This window comes from Macrobrachium nipponense, chromosome 33, assembly GCF_015104395.2.
Source record: "Macrobrachium nipponense isolate FS-2020 chromosome 33, ASM1510439v2, whole genome shotgun sequence".
Lineage (NCBI taxonomy): Eukaryota > Metazoa > Arthropoda > Malacostraca > Decapoda > Palaemonidae > Macrobrachium > Macrobrachium nipponense.
In genome coordinates, this window is record NC_087219.1 from 67,333,321 (window position 1) to 67,343,968 (window position 10,648).

General features: G+C 35.2%; 1 protein-coding gene across 1 annotated transcript; it reads left to right on the forward strand.

The window, feature by feature from the left end:
- The first annotated feature begins 9,815 nt into the window (after positions 1-9,815).
- Positions 9,816-10,271, forward strand: LOC135202897 (uncharacterized). The gene has a single exon (XM_064232349.1). The coding sequence runs from the start codon at positions 9,816-9,818 to the stop codon at positions 10,269-10,271; it is 456 nt and encodes a 151-aa protein (XP_064088419.1).
- The last annotated feature ends 377 nt before the right edge of the window (positions 10,272-10,648 follow it).

Consider the following 10,648-nt stretch of genomic DNA (forward strand, 5'->3'; position numbering starts at 1 on the left):
TTGCTTTTATTTGTTTTGATTTTCACTCTCCCATTCAAGCAGTGTGTGTAGTCAAAAGGGCACATATATGACTCTTTGAACCAAAGCCCTCTGATATTCTGAAATATAGTTAAGAAAATTGATTACTGTTTTACAATATCATAATACAACAGCGATGCTGAAGCCTAAATACATCATAAATGAAGCAAATATAATCTAAAATAAAATTTATCTGGCTTCACTTTCCATTTGTCAATTAGACATTCTTTGACATTTATTTGAATAGTTGCAAATGAGAAAGCTTATCATTTACCATGTCTGATCTAATAAGGCTATTATGATATATAAGCACTTAAAAACTCATAAAATGTCTCTTTTCTATTAATTTGTCTGCGGAATATTAAAAAGGAAAGAAAATAGATTTCTGTAGAGATGTCGCGGGAGGATTTTTCCCTCACCATGACATTACGATATACGAGAATAAGAATAACATTAGTATACATATACAAAGATAATAATACTATTGTACATATGCACAGTTGTCAGTCTTTTTGCCTGGAGACAGGGGTCAGAGAATGGTACTGTGTCATAGTTGACACGATGGATATGAAGACTAATGACCTTTACACTGCCTGGGAATTAGGGTAGGCCTGTCCTACCTGCTATTATATGATATTCCTTGTGTGTATGGGTCTTACTACTGATGAGGCCAGGTGATGTCTTCTCACTGGGAGGCAATTGAGTTGCTGATTTCCATTTTAGGGGCATTGAAGAAAATTCCTGGTACTCAGCTTGTTTCTTTATTACTCATTACATCGTGCCAAATTTCTCCCAGGCCTAGTCTCCTGGACTTGGTTAACTTACCTAGTCTTCAGAACTCCTGGACTAGATCCCTGGACTAGATCCTTGGAAATATTAATTATATTTAATTTTTTTTTTATTTCCAGAAATCAATACAAGTGCGTAGTTTAAAACTACAACAAAAAAATAACTTTACATTGAGAGACTTCAAAAAAATATATCGACTACATATTATGGGAATTGCTTTTCCTTCATAATAGGATAAGTATCAAACGTGGAGCAGCCCTAGAATCAATTAATTTCAGTAAGGTATAAATCATTTGATACCCTACTCCACACAGTACTAAATGTTTGTACATAATATATATCAATGAGTAAGGCTACCTGAAAGATTTCTGAGAAAAACTTAAACTAAAATGAGGTAAAATTAGGCTAAGGTGCCTTTTAACAGGATATAATCTAGCCTAGGCCTCTTCAGAAATCGTTATGGATAGCCTATGCAAAGTTTACATAGCTGATTTTTTGCTAGGTTACAATAGGTCACAAAGTTAGGTTAGTTTAATGATGGTACAGGTTAAGTCCCATGTAATTAAGTTTTCCATGAATTTATTTACATATAGCCTAACTATATTTAAAAAAAATAGTCATAATTCCTCATTCAAACAGGATTAGTTTAGGGTACGCCTTCTTAAATTACTGTATAGCCTAGTCTAAGATCATGATCAGCAGTGGAAATTTCCATGAGAGAGGTAGGGGTAACCCCAAGATGCCCTGTAGGATGGCCATGTTGTGGTACCCTTTGGCAGTGGTATTTGCAAAACTTTATACAAACAAAACGCTCATAACTACTTTTTGTTAATGTTTTACAACCCTATCGAACGCCAAGTTACAACTCAAACTAACACAGCAAAATTTCATGACAACTAATGAACGTGAAAATCTTCCTCGTTAAGGGATTGCATGACAGGGGAGGGCAACTCTACACTTGAATTCACGTCTGCTACTGTTCTTTCATGATAGTGATCTGTTCCAACTAATGAACTAATGGTAATATTACAACTTTAAAAGCTTACCTTGCAAGGGATAGATAATCATTTGTATTAACAATTTGGTAAAATAGCCAAAATGAAGGATGGACCGGTTGACGTCCTCCTCACATGAAAGCATTTGTGATCCTTACATGGTTCTTTTAGTGTTACCAAAATGCAGACGAAAGATTCAGGGCAGCGTTCCCATACTCAGAGGGAGAGAAAAACGAAACAAGGGACTGGCTACACTGCCACGCACTCATATCCACAACAAAACGAAAACATTTCACAGTTCCAATTACTCTTACAACAGCAGTGTAAAGATATTAGAGGAGGATGATGAATTAATTCCTAAATAAATAATAAATAATTAAAGTAATATTTTTCCCATTACAAAGAGCAAATGCCAGAAACCTCAGCTCAAAAGGTAACGTCAAACAGGAGAGGGTACGACTAAGTAGAAATTAAAAAAAAACAATAAAAGACGTCTCCTACTTCCGAAGATTGCAACATTTTTCTGTTATTGGACGTCGACAACCCTCTTTTTAGAGACTTTTCTTTTCCATCATAATATACAGTGCTTCTTCTTTTTCATTTAATAATAAGTGTGATCTTGTATAAGTATTACCATCTTTTCAAAGGGTTCATTAAAAGTTAGAAGTCTACCAATTTTATAGTTTTATTATAAAGTTAGTCACTTAGCAAATGTAACATATTTCATTATTCAATAATACCAAGCTACAAAAAAACTTGTTAATTTCAAATTCACTATATGCTAGATAACGTACTACTAAGTAGAATTATAATTTATAAGTGTTTTTTCCAAAGGCCAGGTATCGAGCCTAGGGATTTGGCTTAGAGACAGGGATAGACATGGTTATAATAAAGATTTGACTCTGGCCACTCGGCTATGAAGTGAACTATACTCTGTTTTTCTTCACCTGTCCATGTAAGCTGTATTTTCGGGGTGTCGAATGGAACAGCCAGACGCAGATTCCATTGAACAGATGCTAAACCAAGTTACATTATATCATATCTGGCTAAAACGCCCTTTATAAATATTAAAAATATGAACTGATATACTTACGTGTAATGAAGTAACACGTAGCTTAGTAGCAGAGTAGGTGTGGTCCAATAAAGTTGACATCTTGCCATAGTGATCAGCAAGAGAAGCAATTTTCCCGCCACTGCGTCTGGTTGTTCCATTTGCCACCCAGAAAAGGCAGCTTGCATTCAACAATAATAACACTATCCTATTTTGCATACAGTAAATTATTAAAACACTTTTCAGTTGGAAATGTACACCCAGATATCCTTTAACTTGCACATAGCGTGACTATTTGAAGCCCAGAACGCAATGTTACCATGCGAAAACACCACAGGCGGATGGACAGATGGAAAGAAACAGAGTATAGTTGTAAGTAGATATTGATTCGGCTGCATATATTACATCGGATTCAGATTTTTACCTAGAACATTATTGGTCTATACCTCCTTGATGATAGCTTATCAAATTAAAACAATACACGTGCACAAGCACGCCCATCCAATAACAACCCCCCCCCCCCCCCACCCCCGCCCCACACCATACAGATTTAAGCCGCCACAGTCTCCCAGGAGCTAGTTTCACGCACACTGAAGAGCAGGTGACCATAACCGATATATTGATACAGTCTTTGATGTGTGTGAGTCAGGAAAGGTCTAGGTACCAGTTAGAATTGGACCCCAAGGAGAATTTAGCATCGGGAACTTAACACCCCCAGATTTTAATCTCTTGCCGCAATTATCTCCAACTTTCTTGAGATCTAGTATTGCTTCTGGAATGTTCTATCAGATGATCAGCTGACGTGAAAACACAGGACAAATTGGCATCTGTCCTCAAGTGGAAATCAAACGGAAATCAAGTGGAAATCAATCCAGCATCAGGTCACGCTAAGTGCCCGATTGTGCCCTTGTTCTACGTGTGATAGTCTCTTTGAACTGGAACACTACTCAGGCCACAAGGAACCAAGTGAAATCTAAAAGGAAGCCATTTGCAAGGGAATCCCAGGGCAAATCCTAGGGTACATGTAAAGACATTCGCGTATATCAGTTCTCTCTTTCTTCTACTGAATCCCTCATTTTATTTTGTTATCTTTTCTCTCCCTGTCAATTCCTCTGATATCCAGTCACCCAGTGTCCAAGTGTTTCCCTGCTTGATATAATTTCAGGAAACTTCATTTTCCCTTATTATTAATTGTCTTATTGCTAGGGAAAGATCCTGTTATCCATGAAGCTTTTCCTGGAATAATTCTATTTCCAGATACATGTCTCAATAATCTCATCTCCTTCACCACCGTCTTTATAGTAAAAATATGCCAAGGAAGGCAATAGATTCTAAATTCCAGCAATGCAAGCTATAATCTCCAATAGCTGATTTTCAGTTGAATCTCATTGTACAATATTTCCTGAGCCAGCATTTCTCTGCTTGTGCTCTAATTATATAAAATTCATTCTTTATATCTGTAACCCTAAAGAGATATGTTTGCTGTTAATCTTTTCACAGTTTTATTTAAAGAAGAATTGTAAGAGTGATCTACCCTCATTTCCTATGGTATAACTCGGTGCAATAAATTATAATTTTGTAAATAATCTGAGTTTCCAGTGGCGACCTGTTTTTTTCAGTATCTCATGTATAAATTATTTCCTTCATATGTTGTTTATGTTTTAGTAAGTGGTTATGTAAGTTCTTAAGGTAAAATCCCTATTATATCTTTGTATCCTGAATAAGTAATAATTTATATATGATAGTAGAGGTATAATATATGATATATATATAATATATATATTATATATGATATATATATATATATATATATATATATACTATCTATATAAATATATATATATATATTAATATGGGGATACAATCCACAATGAAGTAAATTCCTCTTGTAGTTTAAAATATATAATTCTTGTATAGGATTAAAGCTTTCGACCATCAACTGTGGTCTTGTTCACTAAAGTGTGATATGTCACCTCAAGGAACTAACAAGTAAGAGCACAAACATTTGAAAAAACAACGGTTAGGTAACAAGCTAGTTCATATTATGAATGATCAGGCGGTTGAGCCCTCGTTCTTTCCAGAATTCGTCTTGATCTTCGTGGGGAATGTTTCTATTGTCAACTGCTTGTTCTATGGTGGTTGGTTGGTTTGTTTGGAGAAAATGACCTGAGTGGGGGGGGGGGAGTAAACAGGAGAGGAAGCAGCATCGTATTGGCACATATATTTCTAAAGTTTGAAATTTTCCCTTTCCTACATATCTCTTCACAAATAGCTGTATTTTCTGTAATGCCAGTATTTCCTGCAAAGGTCTCGTTTAATGAAATTAACGCCCCTTCTACTACTCGTCTCAATGTCCGGTCGTTACATGCAAAAACAACCTTTGTACCTTTAAAATTTATTGCGTGGTTTTTCTCCCATGTATGTTGCGCAATTGCACTGTATGAACTTCCCCTTCTGCAAACAGCAACGTGTTCTTCCCTTCTCTTATCAATGGAACGTCCGCTTTCTCCCACGTAACATTCGTTGCAATCACTACAAGATATTACATATACTCCTACATTCTCTCTATTACCCGGGTTATTTTTAATGAGTTTCTTCTTGATTGTACTGTTGTACTGAAAAACTACGTTTGAAGCCGTTCTTTTTTTCCTTTAAGCTGCCTAGAAAATTTATTAAGTTCTCTATTATAAGGAAGAGCAAGAGATGCCTTAAAATCTGCCTTTTCAGTTATATCATGAGGGGCGTAAAACATCGATCTAGCTTTAGATAGAGACTGTAGTATAAAAAACTTTGGGTAACACAGTTTAGTAAAACTATCTACCAAGAAATTTATTTCGGCGTCAATGAACTGGGGATCAGATATTCGGTATGCTCGAAAAAATAAATTGGTTAAAACGTTGTGCTTTACTTTCGGTTCATGATATGAAAAGTAATGAATATAGGTGTTTGTGTGGGTGTTCTTCCTATACACGCTGAATTTTAAAGTCACTACTCACTGTGTCTCTATGAACTACCATATCTAGAAAGGGAAGCCTATTTTCCATTTCCTTTTCCACTGTAAATTTAATAGAGGGCAAAAAAAAACCATTAAATTAAAGCAACTCTAAAAACCTATGAAAGGCTTCCTCGCCGTGTCCTATAAACAATAAAAACATCATCTACGTACCTAACCCAAATTTCAGGCTTGATGTCTTCCGGTAGTGTGTCAACGTAAAATTCCATACATAAGTTAGCCAATATAGGGGAGAGAGGAATTTACTTCATTGTGGATTGTATCCCCATTTACTTAGAGGTACGACATATTACCTGGCTTCTGCAGATATATATATATATATATATATATATATATATATATATATATATATATATATATATATATATATATATATATATATATATATATATATATATATATATATATATATATATATATATATATCATATATATATATATATATATATATATATATATATATATATATATATATATATATATATATATATATATATATATATATATATATATATATATATATATATATATATGAATAATTATCACATCACCGTGATTCATATAGATCATTCGATAATTATTCATTGCAAGGCTACGTGGGTCAAAACGTTCTAATTGGCTAACATGGTAGGGGTTGTTTCATATCGATTCTAATTACGAAACACCGAGGTCGACGGTGAATTTGTAAGGCCAGAATCGATATAAAACTTATTAGCCTCTCTGTTGGTTGGCCGACTGGATAACATCACTGGCCGTTCCTGATTTCGCTCCCGTCCACTGGACGGTGGTTCGATCCCATGAGGGGACGATTATTATACTAACTAAAAAAAAAAAAAAAAAAAAAAAAAAAAATTCCCCTTCGGTACATATATGAAAATATAATATCAATTCCGAGGTAGAGCGAATTAGATATTAAAGGACATTTGTAGCTCGAATGATATATATAAATATATATATATATATATATATATATACATATATATAGATATATATATATATATATATATACATATATATATATAGATATAAGATATAGATATAGATATAGATATAGATATTTAGATTATATATATATATATATAATATATATATATATATATATATCATTATAGTTTTATATATTATATATTATATATATATATATATAATATATATATATATATATATATATATATATATATATATATATTGATATATAATATATATATATAATATATATATATATATATATATATATATATGTATATATGATATAGATATAGATATAGATATATATATATTATATCTATATATCTATATATATATATATATATGTATATATATAATATATATAATATATATATACTATAATATATATATCTAGATTCTAGATCTAGATCTAGATCTATATATATATGCTAAGAGACTTATTACTATTAATATATTTATTACTCTGATTTTCAAGATACTAAAAGTTATAAATTAATCCCACGAAGTGTCAAGAACAGTTAAATGGTTTAATTGTTTAGACGCTTTGAAAGACATCCCAATATTTTGTGTATATTTTTATAATCATCATAAGTAAATTATCGTAGTTTTATTTCATTATGTGTGAATTTCAGTAAGTTTCTAGGTATACTTCCGAAAACATGAAATCAAAATGGAGGAATTTTAGAAGAGAAACAATTTTTGCAATCTAGGAATTTCAGTAAAGATGTTGTTTGATTTGGAATCTAATATACTCCGAGCAAATTTGACTCTCCAAATTTATTTTATATTAGCCATTTTGTTTGGCTTTGTCTGTTTTGTGTGAATTTAGCATTCATTAACAGTTCACAGCGTCTTTTCATCAAGATATAGACGAAGACATTGATATATGCTGGACAATCATCTTTTAAATCATACGCCCCCAGCCCCCCCCCCCCCCCACCCCCCCTCCCCCCCCCCCCCCCTCCCCACCCCACAAAAAAAAACTAGCAAAACTCTGAAGGTTGTAAATAGGTGTGTACAGACATTACATAATGATACGGTTATAGTGTTAATTAATTATGCAGGTAATGGATGATATCACGAGGAGAAACAAGAGTTGAATGAAGAGTGAAAAATTGAGCAATCGGATAAATTTAAGGAACTTACGGAATATTGACCTTATTAATCAGACATAATATGAAGTTGAAAGCCATTGTAGCTATATTCCCTCTCATAAACCAAATAAGCATTCTTGCTACGTATCATATATATCCACTCTTTTAAGGTCATTATCCCTGATTGCATAAACAATCAAAGAACACAACGGAATGATCTCAGTAAAACATTCTCTATCTCTCTCTCCTCTCTCCTCTCCTTTTTCTCTCTCTCTCTCTCGTCTCAAACATCTCTCTCGGTCTCTCTCTCTCTCTCTCTCTCCCTCTCCCAATCTCTCTCTCTCTCTCCTGATTGAAGAGAAACTGTGTTAACTGGGAAACACCTACCTGAACTCTTGGAATCGAGTTATGACTGTAATATCGCCAATAAGTCTAAGTTAACAAACAAACTGTTTTTTTCTAAAGAACTTGATATTGAGAGAGTTATTTGGCAAAAATTCGCATGGCGTTTTCACGTAAACAAATCTGGATTGTAGGCGTTCTGCTGTATTAGTACAACACTATTCTGTTTGTTTGTTTGTTTTTTTTTTTGTTTTGTTTTTTTTTTTTTTTTTTCTGAAAAGTAAACTACTGTTCCGGCTTTGTCTGTCAGTTTACACTTTCTGTCTGCACTTTTTCCGTCCGCCCTCAGATCTTAAAAGCTACTATGCCTACACAGCTGCAAATTGGTATGTTGGTCATCTACCCTCAAATCATCTTAAAGTTTCGTGTCATTATACCGAGACCACGGAAAGATAGATCTATTTTCAGTCGCCTTGATTATACGACTTACAGAAAACTCGATTGCTCCTAAGAAACTTCAGTGCATTTTTTTTACTTATTGTTTGGCAAAATTAAGCTCTGTTTGTTAAAAAATAATTATTCACCGTGTGTGATCTCTAAAAGCTAAAGACCAAAATCAATCCTATGGATTCTAGAATGGACGAGGTGACCGAAACCTCAGTGGGAAATGTCAAGTTTAATTGTCTATCTATCTTCATATTGTACATCCCGCGCTCTCTTGTCCACACCCGAGTTGAGCCGACAATGCCCCGGAGCATCCTCTCAACCACCGGAGCATCCTCTCAACCACACACTTCTGCATCATCAGTCTCATGCTCCGTTCACACATTCACGTACCGAGGGAACTTATGCTCACGTATGTGATACATAGCCATACACGGGGTAAAATAGCTATGAACAACTGGATACATGACACGGGCTGATCTACCTGAAGTGAATGTATTATAATACACCGCAAATGTACGAATCTCGCAAGCATGACATGATGCTTACTGGAACTGGGTCGACAAGCGGCAGCAAACCCAAGAGTAGTTTGTGGCAGAGCACGTAACACTGACGAAAGTATACAGTATAGTATGTAACTTGGTGCGTTACAGCCTTATATCACCCTTACGATTTCCCTACGTACTGCTGTGGTTAAATGTAAGCTATAAAAGAGCTGAGATGCACACATGTGATGCAGGTCCCTGTCACCTTACTGCAGCATCAAGAAGTACTGCCACTCAAATTCTGAATAAAGAAAGATAACATTAATGAAATTCGTGCATTTATAGCTACAGCAAGCAGGCATAGCAGAGAATTGTTGCCAGTCTTTGTTATATATATGCAAGTCATTGTGTTGGTGGAAATTGCAAAGGAAATTGTAAATCAAAAACAGAAGAGACAGATGAGGCCAAGGAGGGTTTGGGCGTGGCTGTACCTTCAAAAATGAATGGAGCAAGGCCACTAAGACAACCTGATGGAAGAGTTGGCAACCAACAGTCCAGAACTGTAAAAAAACTTTACCTGGATAGACAAGGACCTCTTCAATAAAACTGTTGAACATGTCACAAACTTCATTCAGAAGAAAGTCACATACTGGAGACAACCCATGTCTACATGCTGCTATCACCCTACATCTCCTCGCCATGGGTGACTCTTACAAGAGTCTGCAATACTCCAACCAAGTAGCCCAGAACACCATTAGCTACTTTGTACCAGAGACCTGCAGGGCCATTGTTTCATATGGAGATGGGGAATTGAAGGTACCACAAACACTTGAGGCTTGGAAGGAGGGTGCCTGGGGGTTTGAGGAAGGGTGGAACTTCCCCCACGTATTTAGAGCTGTAGAGGGCAAACACACCAGGCTCCGAAACTCTCCCCTTGGTGGTACGCAATACTTCAACTACAAGAAGTTCTACTCCATGGTTTTACTTTCAATTGCTGATGTTTTATACAAGTTCCTGTACATGGACATAGGTGCCATCAGGACAGAGTCGGACGGTGGTGTATTTACCTAGACCCATCTCAGTAAAATGATGTTGAAACATTAAGGAAATATTCCCCAACCTAATCCCTTGCCATATACAAGTAATGGATTTCCTGTAGATTATTTCCTAGCTGGTGATGATGCCTCCCCTCTGCGGAATTATCTTATGAAGCCCCACCCCAAAGAGGCCTGTCCAAGGAGAAACGGATACACAACTACAGGTTAAGTAGGGCATGTAGGATTCTGGAGAGTGCCTTCGGGATTCTGGCCAACAGACTCAGAGTATTCCACATGTCAATATGACTCAAACCTGACTGTGCAGTGTCAGTAGTGTTGGCATCCTGTACAATATTATAATAAGAAGACATTCACAGAGACAGGAAGAATATCAGGAGACCCCCTTCACAT

What these genes read in the sequence shown, in the direction of transcription:
- LOC135202897 (XM_064232349.1), top strand. Translation starts at nt 9,816, where the DNA reads ATGTCACAAACTTCATTCAGAAGAAAGTCACATACTGGAGACAACCCA.